At 34.7% G+C, this 20,377-nt stretch overlaps 2 protein-coding genes across 2 annotated transcripts; one reads left to right on the top strand and one right to left on the bottom strand.

Annotated features, from left to right (window-relative positions):
- Positions 1–314: 314 nt before the first annotated feature.
- On the bottom strand, positions 315–3,247 carry LOC138314785 (uncharacterized). The gene is made up of 3 exons (XM_069255332.1): positions 3,135–3,247; positions 2,221–2,510; positions 315–1,764 (listed from the first exon to the last, which is right to left on the bottom strand). The coding sequence occupies exons 1-3, from the start codon at positions 3,155–3,157 to the stop codon at positions 1,046–1,048; spliced, it is 1,032 nt and encodes a 343-aa protein (XP_069111433.1). The 5' UTR covers positions 3,158–3,247; the 3' UTR covers positions 315–1,045.
- Positions 3,248–5,782: 2,535 nt separating this feature from the next.
- LOC138314776 (integrator complex subunit 11-like) lies at positions 5,783–19,330 on the top strand. The gene is made up of 18 exons (XM_069255305.1): positions 5,783–5,876; positions 6,246–6,257; positions 7,082–7,167; positions 7,681–7,754; positions 9,571–9,682; positions 9,965–10,081; positions 10,431–10,529; positions 11,592–11,765; positions 12,258–12,377; positions 12,566–12,661; positions 13,048–13,170; positions 13,592–13,681; positions 15,170–15,332; positions 16,324–16,434; positions 17,023–17,087; positions 17,576–17,718; positions 18,344–18,467; positions 18,846–19,330. The coding sequence occupies exons 1-18, from the start codon at positions 5,849–5,851 to the stop codon at positions 18,900–18,902; spliced, it is 1,794 nt and encodes a 597-aa protein (XP_069111406.1). The 5' UTR covers positions 5,783–5,848; the 3' UTR covers positions 18,903–19,330.
- The last annotated feature ends 1,047 nt before the right edge of the window (positions 19,331–20,377 follow it).

Below are 20,377 nucleotides of genomic sequence, written 5' to 3'. Positions count from 1 at the left end.
ATAAGAAAAAACACAATCTTCAAAATTCAATCCTACACACTGACAGCTTCAGTTTGCGGCCGCCATTTTTTTCATACATATGGGGAGGTTGTGCGTTACGCCGGTACTGCTCTCCCCAGTAAATTTATATTTAACTAATGCAATTGCATTAATAATTATTTACACGAGTAAAAGAACATTTTTTATTATCTTTAATAATAATAATAACACTTAAATTAAAAGCTATAGAATGCAGTCAAAATATCCACCAAGGCGAAGATGAGCACAAGGAATCATGACGTCACATAACCTCAACAAATGGCTCGAAATCATTTTTTTCTTGAATGGACACAGAGAAATCCGAATCTTTGAGTTCATTTCTTTATGCTAGACAATTATTACATCATATACTTCTATAGTTTAAAGTGCGTCCTTTTATTTCTAAATTATGTCTTCTACATGAAAAATAAAATAAAATTAACAAGTAGAGGCTTCGCTCTGATTCCTATGCCGTGCATGATTCATATTAAAACATCAGGCTGCGCCCTTTAAGGCCTTGCCTTCAGTCATATTAGTAGTATAAAGAAAAATAATCTACCAATAAGTAAGTCGGATTTATTATGAAGACAAATATAAATTAAATATAGTGTTACATTTGTATATAAAAATTGAATCTGCCAAATAGAAAGTCGGATTTAGAATGAAGACAAATACAAATTAATTATAGTGGTACATGTATGAAAAAACGAATCTGCCAAGTAGAAAGTCGGATTTAATGTGAAAACAAATAAAAAATAAATATAAAAAACAGAACTATATTAAAAACAGGTGTCTTCCAGTCAAATGACGATGTCTGGCATGATGTACATTCCTCATAGTCTTTATTGTACTGTAACTTTAGCAGGAGTATAGCCAAGCTAAATGATGAGCATATGTCTGCTATGTCACATCATACTTAGAATTTCTCGACACTTGCAAAATTAAATCCTAACTTTATTGAAATCAAAAATTACTTTAGTTGTCTGATCAATCATTTTATTTTTCTCTTATACTTGCCGTTACATTATTAAGCCATACCACTGTACCGAGGATAGAAGACGGACGATTTGTCCCAGGTTGGTCTCCACCCAGGATCGTTCGGGGTGCCATCATTGAAATCATAACGGTCAAGCCCGGCTAACAGTTTAGCTTCTTTTGTTGCTGCAATATCTGGCATCGTATCCACAGCATAGATATGCTTCCGGTGTTCGGTATATGGATTTCCGGTTGTTGATCTGAACACTATATTTTTCTGGGAAGGCCAATGAGCGGTACTACGGAAATTATCATATGCGAATTTCTTTGTCTTGTAATCCTCATCAGTTGCCCAAATGGCCGGTGCCATGCAGACGAAAACGACAAAGCGCCATCTATCTGAATTGCTCCTGCCTCGTTTTGGTAAAACAGCGTCATGGACCGTACGTGAGTCCCATACGACCATTCCGCCCTTCGGAACCTCAATTATCCTTTCGGTGCAACCTTGTTCTTTATACCAAGCAATCCATTCTTCCTTTAAAGGGAAGAACTCTTCCTCATTTGCCTCGTCTTCGAGGACCATAGCGTCAGGAAAAGCTTCCTGGAATCTGTCGTGATAAAGATGAGACTTTTCAATAAGTCTCAGACAATGATCGCCCTGTGTAGTCTCCTCCAGGTATACAGCTCCTTGATAACAATGTAATCCTTTCCTCGTCTTTCCTTGGTCAAGGTGAAACCAGTTTGTATCCTCACTTCTGTACTTCCCTCCGCCTATTTTAATGGCAACAATACTTTGTATCAGTGATTGCTTTCATTACGAAAATTAACTCTTTGAACATATTTTCATGTCTATCCATCAGATGCATAAAACACGGTTAATTGTTCATTGGAAACATGCTTTAAAACTATCAAAGCAGATAAATGAGATCATTAAAATGTTTGATAACCATACATTGTGAGCCAAGCTATTTTATTGACCTCAACCGGCCAGTTATCGATACTTCAGTCCCTTGCTTTTTCTTCAACAACGTAGCTTATAGTGAAGTTTGTTTAAAATGTGTTTCGTATAATGTATCTTCATGCAATCTCATAACGTTAACATGCATCGAGGAGGATAATGTTCTCCTTTTCTCAACATCACGCACTTATTACTGAAAAATAGTACTTATCTATTTGAACCGATTCAATATTTCTGAGCTGTCTCATGTGTTTTCCGTCATACATTACCGAGTTCCGGTGGTATCCCTATGGCTATGCCATCCATACTACAAAGCAGCTTTTCTGTTCTCCACAAAGAGGCAAACACAGGCTTTGATTTTAGTCGAACTCTCCACGTGGCATCGAAATGACCAACTCTGTAGTAGTGCATCAGCGAGTCATGGCTGAAAGGGGGGTCGTCTCCAAACTTCTCCACCCATTCTTTGTACTGTCGGGTGTAGCTATCACAATCTTCTTTTGATACCACTCCCGGAACAATGGAGTAACCTTTTGTCTCGAGGTCGTGTGACAATGAACTCCTTGATAGATTAAAAATGTATATATGTATATATTTTATTTTAAAATATCACTAAATCTGATCACTTAAATTACCAGCCAGACATGAATCCTAATCTTCATTCGTTTACATTTGTAACAGTGGGGTTTTAAGTATTCGCCCAGCTTCGTGCTTACAGGCCAAAATCGGGTATACGAAAAACGAACAATTGTGAATCTGCATATAATACAAACGTCTTCTTAGTATACAAGTGTATATCAATCTTAACTCATATGCACCAGGCTAATCAACATGAGAATTGACATCTTCGGAAGATCAAAACTACTTAGCGTACTTAGGCCATATTTCGTGAGAATTCTTTTGCTTTGACTATCTTTTCTTATTGTGTTGGACACACTAGCTCAACTCGATTTGCGCTCTTCTAAGAAGAGAAGTCTTCTCAGAAGATCCTCCAGCCTATAGACGGAGACGGAAGAGCTTCCAGAAGAAGAAGAGCTACAATCGAGTGAACGGAAGTTATATTCTGGAAGTAGAAGAGGGCAAATCGAGTTAGGCTAATGTGAGTAGGTTAAATGTGACAATGAGTCCTATCTGTTTTAACAAGGGTAATAGTTATGTTATTATAAAGGCTCTGTAAATTTCATACCTGTCCAGGGCAGTGGGAACCATGTTCACAATGATGATGCGTCAGGGTTCTGTGATAATTACACCTACTGTTAACCACGTAATAGTATAGTATACACATTATCTTATGTAGCGGATACACAAACTGTTTTAATCTGTAAGGATATAGTCCATATATATTAGATATTCATATCTCGTATCAGTCTATACATATTATGTACCTGTATGTATCTGCACAGACAGGCCTAAACTGTACAACTACGGCGTCTTTTTTGTTTATAAATTATTCGCAACGTCTTTGTTTATAATATAAACCTAGTATAGTTGGGGTATGTCTGCTGATCAGATTTACTCTGTGCATGTTTCGTTGAGATAAATGCGACCTTTAAGCAAATGGTAGGTTGAAATACTCTTCAAACCACATACGTACTCACCACACGCTATTCTGGTTTGCCCGTTGTCAGTATAATGTGACCGGGTGGGGTGTATTGCTTGGTGTCTTCGGTGGCATGCTTCAGTGATATAGCACTATAAAAAGGGCAACAGTTCCACTATACAAGAAGACACAACACGAATATACCGCAGTCTCCCAAAACATGCACCTCGCACAACATACACGCAACACACCGCATGCGTGGAAGGCCGTCCTTACATGACCATAGCTGTTAATAGGACGTTAATAAATCGAACAAACAAACAAACAAACACACGTTATTCTGAATTATTCTATCTTCCCATTGTTTTATATACATATATACATGAAGGTAATCAGACCTATTTGGAAGATTACAAGAGACAGAATAATTAGGATTACCCACACATACTCATATATAGCATATAACAGAATATTGTCCAAATAAAATCCTCCATTTTGAGGGAAAAGAAGAATAACCTTTATTGACACTCTTCCATTTTGAACACTATACAAGCTCAGGATGAAGAATAAACGTTTCACTCCAATACAATGGTAGCGAATGAAACACTATGGACGCTTTAGAACCATGAGAGCTTATCTCAAACCACAAGAATTGACACAATTGATATAAATAAGGTCCAAATTGACATTCCAAATATATCTATATTAATGTGGAGGAAGGATGGAATTTGGAGTGCATGCGCGGTGCCAAGGCAAGAAAAAATAAGGAATAAATCTAAAATTGAAATTCGTGTGGTCAAATCACAATGATAAGTTTTATACGAAAATCTTGAACATTTCACCTTTTCCTTTATGTCACTGAAGCGTCCATATCATGATCAGCCGGTTAAATCTCTTTTTAATCAAATTCCAAAGAAAACCTCTCACGAGGAAGTCTTATTTACATAAACATGATGGAAATCATTTGTTATGCAGTGACTTTCAAAACACATCCATTCAACATCAACATTTATGCATTGTACATGTACTAATCTCCCGTAAAACATCATCAGTATATATATTCAGAGCTTTACGCCACATAATCTAAGTCTGTATCAATGTAACGTGACGCTACCCACATTCGAATTCTTTTTAAAGATAATTGTAAAACATTTCTAGCGTGTGCTTGAATGCAGGTTTGTTTTTATTGACATTCTACCAATAGATGGCTTCAGTTTTAATTCCATGATATATTTACTTGTCATCCGTGCAGATATATATAAATAGAGATCTTTGAAGCATGCCTTGTCCAGCCAATCCTCGATACTCTAGCTATATAGGCGTCCGATCACTGATGATCTCTACACCCCTGGACTATCCGGCATAATAAAACTGGAGCCAGCTGAGAGAAAAACTCTGAACCAATCACAGGCAAGCAAAAAATTCCTTTGAAGACTACAGAGAGCGACTCTCAACTTCAAAGCCACGCAGTCAACCACGGTGTACCGTAGTACGATTCTTACCTGTTCTGTTCTGTTGCCTCCAGTTTTACTATGAGGTAGTAGTCGAGGGGTGTAGAGATCGAATGTGATCGGAACCCCTGGAGTATCGAGGAAGGGTCCAGCCCTGTGTTTCAGCAGGTTTGAGTACCCAAAACAGATCGCCTCCCAAATAAAATTTGATTGATAAATGCCGTAAACATCATAAAAATGATTGAATGCGTTTCAAAGTTCAAATATTATTTAGTTCATTTAAGTCACATTTCTGTCAAAAATATCCCGTTCAGCAATTGTTTTTCTTGTTTGTAAAATATCTATAATGTTTTTAAGATTGTCGCACGACGTCATTTCCCGGAATTTTTCAGAATTTCATTATTTTCATTTTCAAAAACAGATAATAAACGATTTGAAAGCAAACGACTTATGGAAATTACAGTTTATTTATTCGGACCATTTTAATAATTTATACTCATGGCAGTTTTTTTGTTAGTTAATAGATTGTAAAAGGATAATTCTGTATAACTTGTTTTAAGATTGTTTTGTTTTGGATACCGTCACGTATACGTTCTAGAAAATAATTTTAAATATTTGTAAGAATTTTTTAATCAATGATTTATAAATAAAATCTATATGTTTATTGTTAGGTAAATAATACATTTAGCCAGTAATTATACTTGTAATGTATGCATTTATAATAAATTTAATCGTAAATGAATGAGTAAATTGTCAGTACTTACTGTACTCAGTAGTATGTGTGCTTCCGGATTTAAATTTTCCGTCAATGTACACATGTGATTCTAAAATTACACAATCCAATATGGCGGCCTCCATGAAAAGTAAAAATTGTGATTTTTGAGCAGGGTTAACGTTACATTCTCTAAAATGACGGAGATACGAGTTACACCCTTAGGTAAAAAATTGTATTTTTTTGTGTGCGTTTTAATTGATTCGATTTGTGTACTTGACAAGTGGTCAGGATAACTAAGCAAAGGATACATTGTACCTGTATAAGTCACCACGATCTGACGATCTGGATGTTTTTAACGTTACAGTACCCGTTAATGAGTTTCTATTGGTGGTAAATCTATCTTAAATGCATTATCAGATACAATTCTTATTTTATGTTATTTACGCTGATTATGTGATGTTTAGTTTTAAGTAAAAAAAAAGAAAAATAACAAAAAATGTCAATTAAGAGTTTATAATTTCGGTGGATAAGTCTTAAATGTTGCACATCTTATCATAAGATGTTAAGATCCTTCTCTTATCTATTTTTCAGGTGCTGGCCAGGGTATGTAGAACATTGATCTTAAAAAAGATTGAAGGTCATAGTGTAACTGTATACAGGGCTCTGATTATTTGACCTGCTAATTACTGTATACATAAAATTCTAGAAACCAACATGATCTGAATCAGTACATGTAATTTCTAACGTTACGTATAATCATAGACTGAAATAACCTCACATCCAATACTGTACATGCCAAAACTTTAGACAGCTTCAAAAACTCTCTCTCATCTTCTAAACTGTAAACGTCATTGAACTATGTTTTTAACCCTATTTATTTCTATGTCACTTTTTTGTGGCTATTTCCTTTTTTTCTGCAAGAAGTGTATTATTCTAATTGTGGATAATATTTGTTTTCTTCAATTATTCTCATTAAGATTTAAAATTTTCACTGCAATTTGCGCAATCACCCATGGCCAAGGTATCAAAATAGTCGGAATGTCGACTAGTGATACCACAATGGCAGAATTCGAAGCAGAAGAAGTATACAAATGTAACGGTTGTAGTGGAAAAGATATTACCATCTGACTGATTTTTCAGCTTTTCTAGGCTTTTCTACTACAACAGCTAACCATTATTACATTGGTGGGGATCTGATTTTCAAGTAATCTAATTTAAAGATCTAATACACTTTAATTCAAAGTTGCATGATCAGATCCATCCAAGTAACATAGCACAGATAAATGTAAAGCACTACTGTATTATAATATTTGTAATATTTTAATTTTTTTATTGTAAAAAATTAAAAATAATGAAAATTAATGAAAAGCGATGAACAGGATATATTTAATAAAAAATAGTATAACAACAAATTTTGTAACCTTTAGATGTTGGTCGTAGCTGTATTTTGCTTTCTATTGGCGGTAAAAATGTCATGCTGGACTGTGGAATGCACATGGGCTACAATGATGAGGTATGTATGAAAGTTATTGTTGTTCAGAATGGAGAATGAAAATCCTAATTGTCATATCATTGATCTGTGTTGTGCAAAAATTATATCTTCTAAATTTTACAATTAACTTTCAAAACTTTGCAAGTTATAAAGAAATTAGATAGACAAGATATTTTTTGAAACAGTGATCTTTTAAATCATCATAGAATGTCCTTTTACTTAACAATTAACACTAGTATATGTATAGCTATCAATGAGGGTATTACATGTGTAATAAGATATTTTCACATGGTATCAACTTCAACAAAGAACCATAAACCTATTTTTATAACTTATCTGGAACTGTAGAGTAATGAAGATGTCCTATCAACTTCAAGGGGACAAGGTTTGCATGACTGTATTTTGAAATAAAACCATTTTAATTTGATAAAATGAATATGATAGAGAGTTAATTACCTTTCTAGCATACTTTTGCATACTGTAGTCAAATGTACGGTTATAAATTATGTATATATAATTTTTGTTGATTTAAAGCGACGGTTTCCTGATTTTACCTACATCACCAAGGAAGGCAGACTGACACAACACCTGGATTGTGTAATTATCAGGTAAAAGAAACATATATAGAAGGCACATTTCCATTTCTTTCTGTCTTGAATCTCTGGTGATAAAAACTTATTAGTATAATATACTATGTAACATGGTAGTTTGCCGTGCATCGTGCGTAAAACTATTTATACAAAAGCCTACTCCTCCTAAACCCTTGAGTGAATTACATCCATATTTGGTGTGAAACATCCTTGGGGAAGGACAATCATATTTTATATAAATGAGATAGGTCCGACCCCTAGGGGCAGAGGGGCGGGGCCCCAAAAGGGCAAATTTTCTTAATTATAGCTTTTAAATCCTACTCCTCCTTCATCCATATTTGGTGTGAAACGTCATTGGGGAAGGACAATCATATTTTATATAAATGACCCTTGTTGACCCCTAGGGGCTTAGGGATGGGGCCTCAAAAGGGCAAATTTTCTTAATTTTAGCTTTAATATCCTACTACTCCTTCATCCTTGGATGAATTTCATCCATATTTGGTGTGAAACATCATTTGGGAAGGACAATCATATTTTATATAAAAGAGTCTGGTCTGACCCCTAGGGGCTGAGGGGTGGGGCCCCAAAATGGCAAATTTTCTTAATTTTAGCTGTCCCAATTCCTGTTTTCAGGTTTCGGTCTCCGATCTCAATGAAAAATTTGTCTATAAAGGTTTTAATTGATGCCGAACAACATACAACATTTTCTTAAAGATTTTTGGTATTCCAAGATGGCCGCTGGCCTACTTCCTGTTTTAAGGTTTCAGTCTCCGATCTCAATGAAAATTGGTCTATAGGGGTTTTAAAGGTCCACTACCTTTCCGAAACGGCTTTTAATTTTTAAAATGGGAATGTAAAACAAGATCGATAATTTTGTAGAGTCCTAAAAAAATTACTAACTTACTGTTAATACTACATTTATCATTTCCCGCCATCGTCCTAAATACCGCGCGGTAGTTGACTATCACTGCGCCAGACGGCAAACAGCGAATTGACTCTCCACTGTTTTCATATATTACGCAGGCAATCTTGCATATGTTTGGTGTCGTAACCTTATTTTAGATCATCGGTATGCATTTTCTGGTGTTATCAATGCTTTTTAAGAAACCTTTATATTTTGCTCCGGAAAGGTAATGTGCCTTTAATTGATGTCAAACAACATGAAAACATGGCCCTCTTGTTTGACTAAGTATTTGCACAACATATCATGATGAGTTTCCTTTGAGTAAGCAGAACCTAAGTCATAAAGAGCATTTGCCATTTCTTGGTACAAAGTTAAATATTTTTTTCTTGTCTGGGAACTCTGAAATTTTATTCAAACATCAGAAGTGTGGTTTATCACGTGATAAAAGGCCTTAAAGACAATTAAAACCAAACCTTATTCACCTGACCTTATTATAACCTTAAAATAATGTTTAAAGATGGTCCATCGCTGACAAATGGTATTTTTTTCACTATCAAAAACAGGAACAGAGGATTTAGTATTTTTTTCAGTTACAAAAGTTACTTATTTTTCACCATTACTACCATTCAAAAGTTTCAGCTTCTAATTTTACTTTAAGTTAAAAATATGAAAAATAATTAATTGCATCCCGGAAAAAATCTGTGGCACTATATCTAATATGGAATGAAGTAATGATTGTGCTTGCACCAAATGCGAAATAAATTATTTTATGTTATTTGTTGTTTAATTAGGTATATGTATATATACTATTAAACACCAATTATTGTTCAAATGATGAATACCATATATGCTCTGTCGGCAGTGGAGCATCTTTATTTACTATAAATGTCACCAACTGTATTCTAATTAGTTCTTCTCTAATGTTCTCAGCCACTTTCACCTGGACCACTGTGGCGCCCTGCCTTACATGTCAGAGATGGTAGGCTTTGATGGACCAATATACATGACACATCCAACAAAAGCTATTTGTCCCATTCTCTTGGTAGGTAACATTTCAAGTTATAGATAAGTTTAATGAAGTCTAGAAAATTATTGGTATCAGAGGAATTTCAATTATCATACACTTATATACCCATCAGATATTGACTTACGAAGGCACTCTTTATGTAGTAAATAATTTGGAAATTTTTGATACGTCATAATCTACTTTCCATCTCTAGCTCCCACAACAGTCTGTCTTTGCAATTTCTTGTATTGTAATAGTTATTTATTTAATTTCTATTGTAATAATTATTTAATTATCTATTTATCATTTATATTTCAGGAGGATTACAGAAAAATTACAGTAGAGAGAAAAGGAGAAACCAATTTTTTCACGTCAGAAATGATCAAAACATGTATGAAAAAGGTCATAGCTGTCAACCTACATCAGACAATGCAGGTCAGAGTTGTCCTCCTTCATCAACAAGTTCTGAAAGTGATATTTCTCACTCCTTCTCAAACATTTTAATATGAAATTAATGTTATCTTTGATGTCTTTTGTAAAATATTGAGCTGATCAATGTTTTAGAACATGAATTTAAATGTCATTATAAAGACTTTGCCTTTTGTACCAAGAAAATCATATTGGATGTTCCTTTTTGTGATCAAGAATGCATATGGTCAATGCAAGTAATGGTTATATAGCTAAATTCTAATGCATGTAGCAGGGCAAAATTGTCTGTTCACCTCATAACCAATGCCCAGTCTGTATATTTGTACTTTATTTAGTGTTCAGTTGTCCTAAACAGGTTGATGATGAGATGGAGATCAAAGCATACTACGCTGGCCACGTACTTGGAGCAGCAATGTTCCATATCAAAGTTGGACAGCAGTCTGTTGTGTACACAGTAAGTTTATACAGATGAGCTGAGAGGGGGCTATGATTTTGTAAGTTTGTAATTTGTAAGTCATTTTCTTCTTTGTTTCTCTGTATAGAATGTTGCAAATATTTGTTTCATGTTTCCACAATATGGTGTTAGGCTCATACTAAACAACGTATATAAAATGCATCATATTGTATTGCATATGAAATATATATTACAAAAACAGTGAACAATACAATGAATAAATCTTTTTACCACTGAATAAACAAACAATTGGTTGAGTAAATAGTTTCAGCAAGTCAAGATTTAACACCAAAGTTTTGAGTTGGCTCGTAATTTGTAAAATTACATGAGGTCTGACTAATTACATTAGGTAGCTATCAAATAAGTTAAAAGAAACAATTTAATGTTAACAGCAAAATAAATAGCTTGACGCTTATATAAATTTATACAAAACCCTATGCTTTGAAAGTTTTCCTGCTCACCGAATTCACGGACGACACAGGTTATAATGAATTATTCATACTAAGCCCTAATGCAATACAAATGTTTTCCTGTGACAATATGTGAAAATTCAAATGCTAAAAAAAATATCTTGTTGTAAATCATGCAGAGAAAGGACTAAATCAAAGTCAAGATGAGTGATCGTGATTCGGAAACTTTTGTCAAATATCAAATAAATATTGAACATCGCTCGGTGGCCCCCATTTAGTCAAACAAACCGAGGTAAGCCGACATTGTGACTTTGTTGCCAAGAACATCATTTGACTACCGTAACTATGTAACGTCTGTCCAAACTCTTTGGCAATAATCGTAAATTCTATAGCGACCTGTTTAAAATGAAGGCATTTTTCCAAGTATCGACTTTCAACAACTACTGTAACGAAGTTATTAAGAAATCAGTTCAAATATTCTTTGATAAAACTTAATTTCAACTACAGCTACTAACAATATCGGGATGAAATCTAACTGGACTTTTTGTTGATAGTTACGTATAGTGTGGTTTTAATCAGTCATAATATTCGTGAAGTTATGTTAGTAAGTATTACTTACACATGTACATCAATTGATTTGTATGATGACTAGGGTGACTACAATATGACTCCAGACCGACATCTTGGAGCCGCGTGGATTGATAAATGTCGTCCTGACTTACTGATCACCGAGTCTACCTACGCCACGACGATCCGCGACTCTAAAAGGTGCCGTGAGCGAGACTTCCTGAAGAAGGTGCATAATTGTGTCGAGAAAGGAGGAAAGGCGAGTAGAAAATTAAAAATCATTTCAATCTTACACGATTTTTTACTTGACAGACACATACTTGATTATTTTTCTCCCATACTTAAAACAGAAATGATGAAATTGCAATTGCTTTCAAGCATTTTCATCAGAGCATCATCACAGGGACGTTACTATGTGTCAAAATTGATGACGACACACAGCAATGTAAACCATAGTTATGCCATATAAAAGCTTAGCAAGCTACAGAAAACAAAATGGAATAACTAAGGCCAAAAAAAATATGTCTGTTTAGGTTTAGATTGGCAAAAAAAAAATAGGGTCAGTCAGTCGGGAGGATTTGTTTTTAGTGTCATTCACTCTAAAATAATGGCCGGAACAGAATTCTGAGATCGAAATCCCGACTTTTAACTTTTTTAAGGGTCGGGGCCTAAAAAATTAGGGTTGGTCGGGTAACCCTACACAGACGTATTATTTTTTTTTGGCCTAATCACTTTGTTTATTGGTTTCCAGGTACTGATTCCGGTGTTTGCTTTAGGACGTGCCCAGGAGCTGTGCATCCTATTGGAGACCTACTGGGATCGGATGAATCTCAAAGTTCCAGTCTATTTCTCTCTAGGACTGACAGAAAAGGTACATTTCAAGATTTTTAAAAAGGATATTAACTGTTATCAAGCCCACTAAAAATACATTTCTCTTTTGTCGGAATGATATTGCTATCAATTGTTCTGACATATTTTCTCCATAATCTTTATAATACTCATAATTAGGAAACAATTAATAGATGATGTACCTAGTAAATCTTGGTTTCTCCTCAACAGGCTAACCACTACTACAAACTATTCATTACCTGGACGAGTCAGAAGATCAAAAAGACTTTTGTACAGAGAAACATGTTCGAATTCAAACACATCAAGGTGAGTTTGATAGAATTTAGATCAAGGTCGCAGAAAGTATCAATGAAAGTCACAAGGAGACAATATGGATGAAAACATTTTAATCAAGCTTACAGAAATTGAAGATCTGTTTGGTTGTCATGGCGATAGAATGGTACCTTTGGACTTTTTAAGTTTAAGATCACCACTAGGGTTAGGGTTGTATGATCTAGCATCATAAAGTTTCACAAAAGTCAGGGGACCATATAATAAATGTAATTTGATTGGTAGAAATTGGTTCTAACAGAACTTCAGTGTATGCCTAGCCAACTGCTTATCATAGCAGATGATACATGTGGATATATTGAATACATACATACATAATACAAACAAATAAGCATATTAATCTGACAAGTTTTCATTTCCAGCCATTTGATCGTGCCTACATTGACAACCCCGGACCAATGGTTGTGTTTGCTACCCCGGGAATGTTGCATGCTGGGCTTTCACTACAGATCTTTAGACGCTGGGCACCAAATGATAAAAATATGGTTTGTAATAAAAAATTCTGTCCAAACTCTTAATTCATTTTCAAAGGTGAAAAATGACTCCACCCATCAAACTTTTATATCTGTTAAAGGTGAATTGTTTGCTGCGTTATGATTCCACCATAGATTATATAAAAAACAGTGTGTGGATTCTTCTTGTTCTGCTTGAAATTTCCTGAAATACATGGTGGCCACCTCAGCTGTCCAAAAAAGCTGTTAAAAAGCTTCCTTTTAAATTTCAGATTCAGCTGAAATTTTACTTGACTGATTTTGGTCAATTTTCATTATTAACTCTTCTTATAAATGTGTATTTAGTTTCCTGGAATGTGTTACTGACTTAGAGGTACATTATTTATGTGCTACAGGTAGTCAGATGACCCTTAGTCCCTTTTCGATTTATCCTATTTTGTCATTCATTTAATAGGTAATTATGCCTGGTTACTGTGTAGCTGGGACTGTTGGACATAAAATTCTCAATGGCATCCGAAAACTGGAAATGGAAAACAAACAAATGGTATGTACAGTGTAGACATTTCTTTTCTCTAAGTGAGGTAAAATGCCTCTATCAATTTGACTCTTATTGTTTATATGGCATCAAACCTAAGAAACAAATCATACAGAGATTTAGATATGGTATCAGGAAGCATTATATTATTTATCATGATCTTATTATCAAATATCTGTATGGAAAGGGAAGTAATTATTAAATATCTGTTTAACGTTAAGGAAGGGGAAGTAATTTTCAAACTACCAAGTGAAAACGTATATATTTACTGGCTAGGCACTTTAATTCAAACAAATTTTATTTTCATGTTTTGATTCAAAACTGCTTTTTTAGATTATTTACATCATTTAGTTAGATATTATTGTAATGCTTCTTTGCTTGAAACAGATTTGTAGTGATTTTTAGCTCACCTGGCTCGAAGGGCCGGTGAGCTTATGTCATGGCGCGGCGTCCATCGTCCGTCCGTCCGTCGTCCTTCCGTCCGTCAACATTTCCTTTAAATCGCTACTTGTCATAGAGTTCTGCATGGATTGTAACCAAATTTGGCCACAAACATCCTGGGGGAGGCGGAACAGAACTTGTATAAATTTTGGCTCTGACCCCCGGGGGCAGGAGGGGCCGGCCCAATAGGGGAAATAGAGGTAAATCCTATAAATCGCTACTTGTCCTAGAGTGTTGCATGGATTGTAACCAAATTTGGCCACAAACATCCTTGGGGGAGGGGGAACAGAACTAATATAAATTATGGCTCTGACCCCCCGGGGGCAGGAGGGGCGGGGCCCAATAGGGAAAATAGAGATCAATCCTTTAAATCGCTACTTGTCCTAGAGTGTTGCATGGATTGTAACCAAAATTAGCCACAAACATCCTTGGGGGAAGGGGAACAGAACTTGTATAAAACAAAATAGAGGTAAATCCTTTAAATCGCTACTAGTCATAGAGTTCTGCATGGAATGTAACCAAATTTGGTCAGAAATATCCTTGGGAGAATAAGAACTGAGTTTGTATAAATGTTGGCTCTGGTCCCGGGGGGGGGGGGGGGGCCCAATAGGGGGAGGTAAATCCTATTATCATACTTGTCCAAGAGTTCTGCATGGATTGTGACCAAATTTGGCCACAAACATCCTTTTTGGAAGGGGAAAGACTTGTATAAATTTGGCTCTGGCCCCCGGGGGCAGGACGGGTGGGGCCCAATAGGGGAAATAGAGGTAAATCCTATAAATCGCTGCTTGTCCTAGAGTTTTACTTGGATTGTGACCAAATTTGGCCATAAACATCCTTGGGGGAAGGGGAACAGAATTCAGAATATTACTTGGCATTTCAAACCAGGTGAGCGATACAGGCCCTCTGGGCCTCTTGTTAAACTAATAGTTTACAAGATTTTTATTGCATACATTAATCTCCCTTGAATATAAGCTTGAAGAACTTAAAGAAGCTTGAATATTATTATTAACACATAAATGTAACCAACTTGTGCCTTTTTGCTGTGTATTTCAGTTGGACGTTAAGCTAGCTGTAGAGTACATGTCGTTCAGTGCCCATGCTGATGCTAAGGGTATCATGCAGCTCATCAGTCAGTGTGAACCAAGTAATGTCCTACTAGTACATGGGGAGGCTGTCAAGATGGAATTCCTCAAAACAAAAATCAAACAAGAATTCAGTAAGTCTTAGATGTACAAGTTCCTTAAAACATAAATCAAACAAGAATTTAGTAAGTCAGATGTACAAATTCCTCAAAACAAAAATCAAACAAGAATTCAGTAAGTCTCAGATGTACAAGTTCCTTAAAACATAAATCAAACAAGAATTTAGTAAGTCAGATGTACAAATTCCTCAAAACAAAAATCAAACAAGAATTCAGTAAGTCTCAGATGTACAAGTTCCTCAAAACAAAGTCAAACAAGAATTTAGAAAGTCTGATGTGAAAGTATCACAAAACAAAATTCAGTCTCACTATAAGTCAGCTTTATAAAGTTCCTCAAAACAAAAATCAAACAGAAATCCATAAAATCACATTTACACAGTTCCTCAAATATGTAAATAAACAAATTTCAAAATGCCAGATTTGCAAAGCTAGATCATCAAAACTAAGTCTACAACAAACAAATATTCAGAAAGTCAAATATGCTATTTCTATCAAAGCAAAATTCAAACAAAAAATGAAGAAGTCAAATTTATATTTTGTCTTTGAGATTAATTTTCTGCAAATGATATCTTTTGTGCTTTGAATCTGATACATTTCCGTCTCAAATTCTTATCATCAAATGCCTCTATTTGTTTTCATTTTTTCTTTGATCACTTTTTTAGTTTTAAGAAATTCTTTCTGAATCAGTTGTGCAAACTCAAGATGTTTAATAAGCTAAATAACATATGGTAATATGATAATGTTATTTTGTGATAATAATTATAAACTTTCATAATTTGTTTTTTTTCCGAAACATTTAATAAGTGTATTTATATGCATGTAATCGTCTCCCTGTTTAGTTTTCACAAAGATGGGAGCTTTAAGAGTGTTAAGATGTTCAGTTTTTTGAGAACTTTGCCCTATGAAGTTTTGGTGACCCATTAGGTATTTAATTTTATATAAACACAGTGTTTTACATATATTTTGGGAGGACACCGTCCTATTTATGTTTTTCTTTACCTGACAGGTATTGACTGTTTCATGCCAGCCAATGGTGAGACAGCTGTGATGGAGACGAAACACAACATACCTGTAGATATCTCATTATCTTTACTAAAGAGGGAAGCCTCTAAAGTCGGTAAGTTGAACATTATAGATATATCTCATTGTCTTTACTGAAGAGGGAAGCCTCTAAAGTCGGTAAGTTGAACATTATAGATATCTCATTGTCTTTACTGAAAAGGGAAGCCTCTAAAGTCGGTAAGTCTAACATTATAGATATCTCATTGTCTTTACTGAAGAGGGAAGCCTCTAAAGTCGGTAAGTCGAACATTATAGATATCTCATTGTCTTTACTGAAAAGGGAAGCCTCTAAAGTCGGTAAGTCTAACTTTATAGGTAACAACCTAATACTAAGAACTGGTTTTCTCCAGTCTCTCTGACGGTGGAAACTCACTGATCAAACCCGTAAAATGTTATTTTTTTGTTCAGATTAAGAAAAACCATGTGTCTTGTTCAAATTAAAATCTTAATTCTATTTAATAGCTTAATGTTCCTATTAACGATAAAGTCAAAACTTTAATTCATCATGTCATTCTCTTTGGATGAATAAATCATTTGTGATGATAATTTGTGTTCCTAATTTCTTTTAATTCAATGACACTGTATCTCTATAGGATTTACATACATGTAGTATGAAATGTAAGTTTTTCCTACCTCTCCACAGGCCTACTGCCACCTGATGCCAAGAGGCCGAGGGTTTTACACGGTGCTCTCGTGATGAAGGGAAGTGTAAGTGTCTACACATCCAGGTATCATATTGTATGAAAATAGGAGCTACTGTATATTACCTATATTACCTATATGAAGTAGCATATAATGAGAATAATTCACGTACCACCTGATAGATGATTATGTTTGTGTAAGAGTATTGGTGATGGAATGTAACGTCATTTCAGCGGTAAGATTAAAAAGAGTGACCATCCATCACCACTGGAGATATTAGTACCACATTAAGGTTATCGAGAATCACATGGTATATGAATTACATGTATTTTCATTGTAAATTAATAGGGACTAATTTACTGTAGAGTCTGATTCCCTAGTGGTTCAGTCATTTATTCGGAGGCCTTCTAGTTCAATTATAGATAAAATTATTATTTGTTTTATGAATTTTTTTTTTTTTAAATATCTCATTAATATCAATATGTCAAAGACATACATATATGTAAGAACTATCATACACTTATCATTGATAATCTGTTTTGTTTGTAATGCAGAAGTTACAACTGATAGATCCAGCTGATGCGCTGAAGGATTTTGGTCTGGCAGAGCACCAGCTACGGTTTACGTCAACACTGTCGTTTGACGAGGAAGGACCCACCACAGGTACAGCGGATAAGATATACCAGCTGGTGAAGAGGTAAGTACCACAAGGAGATCTGGCAGTTAAAGGCCCATTACCTCTCCGGAGTAACTTATAAAGGTTTCTTAAAAAACATTAATAACATCAGAAAATGCATACCGATGACCTAAAATAAGATTACAACACCAAACATATGCAAGATTTCCTGCGTAATATATGAAAACAGTGGAGAGTCAACTCGCTGTCTTGCCGTCTGGCGTAGTCATAGTCAACTACCGCGCGGTATTTAGGACGACCCGCGTTATGAAAATAAACATTTTATTTATTTTAATTAAATTGTTCAGAAGGTGATGACAAATGTAGTATTAACGGTAAGTTAATAATTTTAAAGACTCTGCAAAATTATCGATCTTGTTTTACATTCCCGTTTTAAAAATTAAAAGCCGTTTCGGAAAGGTAGTGGGCCTTTAACATCATGTCTACACTATTATTAAATGTAAGTTTGATAACTTAAAACATTAAAAAAAATAAAAAAAAAAATTATGTGCCGATCCAAAGGTTTTTTTGTGCTTCGCAAACAAACATAGATATCCTATAATAATGTGAAAATTACAGCATTACAGTCATTGTGATACCATATGTATTGTATATATAGCTTAAATTGTTTTAACATTTCTTACAGCCAACTGAAGGATTTTCCGACGCACTACTCCTCCGATGGCAGTATCACAATTTCCGATTCAGTCCTTGTCCAAGTGTCTGGAGATGAGGAGTCCAAGTCTGTCCTTGTGTCCTGGTCGTATGAGGTAACTTTAACTTAAGTTTAAAATATTGATGAACTGGGCCCTGTGTAATCGTTCAGCTTGTATAGGAATTTATATGATATCAAACAGAAGATTTATCATTATTGTGGATTTGTCAATAATGTTGGTTTTGTTTGAATAAAGGATGAACTACAACAAATTCAGAATTATGTTGCTTCATTGTTATTTGTAAAAATGTAAAAAATAGTCTCACCTAGTGGTCCCTTTGATTTTAATGCACCAGTTAGGAACTGAAAGGTGGCGATTACCGTCCCTTCTCATTGAGTACTGCCCAGGTTCCATAAAACTGTAATGGTATTTATTTCTTATTTGAATTATAATAATTATAAAAATACTGAAATCACCTCACATTTTTTTCAGGATGAAGATGTTGGTAGCTATCTGTTACAGCTGCTGAAATCTGAACTAGTTACCTGAGGGGACACAGTTTATTGACTACGCAGCACAACTTAGGGGACTCAACAATCCTACACAGGAACTTCACATCAAAACTCTCTGATTATTATCCGTCATGTGAAAATAGAACTGGACTATATCATAGGAGGTCAACAGAGATGTGATTATGTGATAACTAAAAGTTATTCTTGTGTTAAAAGTCTTCAGACGTCTGAAAACAAATTCTATTGGATACAAACATGGTATGATCAATGGTGAATGACAGTTGTTGGCAATCATGGTGCAAAACTTTGTCTAGGTAAACCAATTGTTTGCATTTTAAGATGCCATCAGGATTTACAACTACGATGAGCACTCTGTCTGAAAGGGGGTTACTGGTCATTCATGGGTGTATGACTGTTCGCACAAGTGAATAAAGAAGAAAATGATGTAAATAAGTTGTTTCCTCATTTTTTTGGTAAGAGACTAGATTGTTGTATAAGTTTGTCAACTGTTTTGTCGACTATTTTTGTTGTTGTTATGAATTTATTTTAAAAGATTGCTTCATATGAGGATGTCCTAGGTTTTGAGGTGAAGGAAAACTGGTGAAGTAAACAATGGGAAATTTATCAAACATGTTTTGAATGAATTTATGATCCAGAGGTGACTAACGACACAATGATTTCCAACATAGTCACCCATGCATCTTGTAAAATACTTTCACTTTAATTTTCTGTCAAAGTTATAAAATGGCCATAACAGTCTTGATACTATTATACAATGAACTTTGCTAGTGTTTCAAAGATTAACCAACATTTAACTGTAAATCAGCATAGCAGTTTTTTAATGCAAAGGACCTACATTCGGCCTTATAAATGAGGTTTTTCATGGAAATTTTTTTTATCGATATTTAAACTCATGCCATGAAATATAAGTTTGTATAGAAGAAAGTGGAATATTTGGGTCATTTCCTTTCTTAAGATGGTGTTGAATGTTTCTGATGTGAGAACCTTACTAAAAATATTATCTAAATACTTGGTAAGGAATCAAAACCTTAAATGCAGTCAGTTTCATTGGTCAGATGGATGCAAACAGGCATTCCACTAGCTTTGGTATCTCCTCCTGCCTCTGTCTTACAAACATGCACAAAGGATAAACCATTTATTTTATCCACTGATGTATGACTTATATTTTGGCCATAAAGATGAACACTTTACAGAAAGAGGCATATTATACGAAGACATATCTTTAAGGAGCAATGAAGTCCAATGGGATGTTTCAGAAAGATAATTCATTGCTCTTGTAGAAATATATTCTCATCATGCGGACAAAACACTATGCCTTTAAGATGTATACAGAGAGTACAACTGCAATATTCTGAAAACTGTTAAAGATAGGACTATTAGTTCGATGCTAGAACTTACGACCATCTTTAGATCATATACCTAGATTAACAAACCAGAATGTAGTTTTACTGTCACGTCGTGAATTCGATGATAAAGGTAAATAATCCGAAC

The sequence above is a fragment of the Argopecten irradians genome, chromosome 1 (genome assembly GCF_041381155.1).
Source record: "Argopecten irradians isolate NY chromosome 1, Ai_NY, whole genome shotgun sequence".
NCBI classification, from domain to species: domain Eukaryota; kingdom Metazoa; phylum Mollusca; class Bivalvia; order Pectinida; family Pectinidae; genus Argopecten; species Argopecten irradians.
This window is presented reverse-complemented; position numbering and strand designations above follow the sequence as displayed.

Bases quoted from the DNA above. Each gene is read 5' to 3' on its own strand.
- LOC138314785 (XM_069255332.1), bottom strand. From the start codon at position 3,157: ATGGTTCCCACTGCCCTGGACAG. The intron at 2,511-3,134 runs GTATGAAATTTA...TAATCTATCAAG, and splicing joins GTTCCCACTGCCCTGGACAG to GAGTTCATTGTCACACGACC. The intron at 1,765-2,220 runs GTAATGTATGAC...CCATTAAAATAG, and splicing joins AGGGATACCACCGGAACTCG to GCGGAGGGAAGTACAGAAGT.
- LOC138314776 (XM_069255305.1), top strand. From the start codon at position 5,849: ATGACGGAGATACGAGTTACACCCTTAG. The intron at 10,530-11,591 runs GTAAGTTTATAC...TATGATGACTAG, and splicing joins AGCAGTCTGTTGTGTACACA to GGTGACTACAATATGACTCC. The intron at 11,766-12,257 runs GCGAGTAGAAAA...ATTGGTTTCCAG, and splicing joins GTGTCGAGAAAGGAGGAAAG to GTACTGATTCCGGTGTTTGC.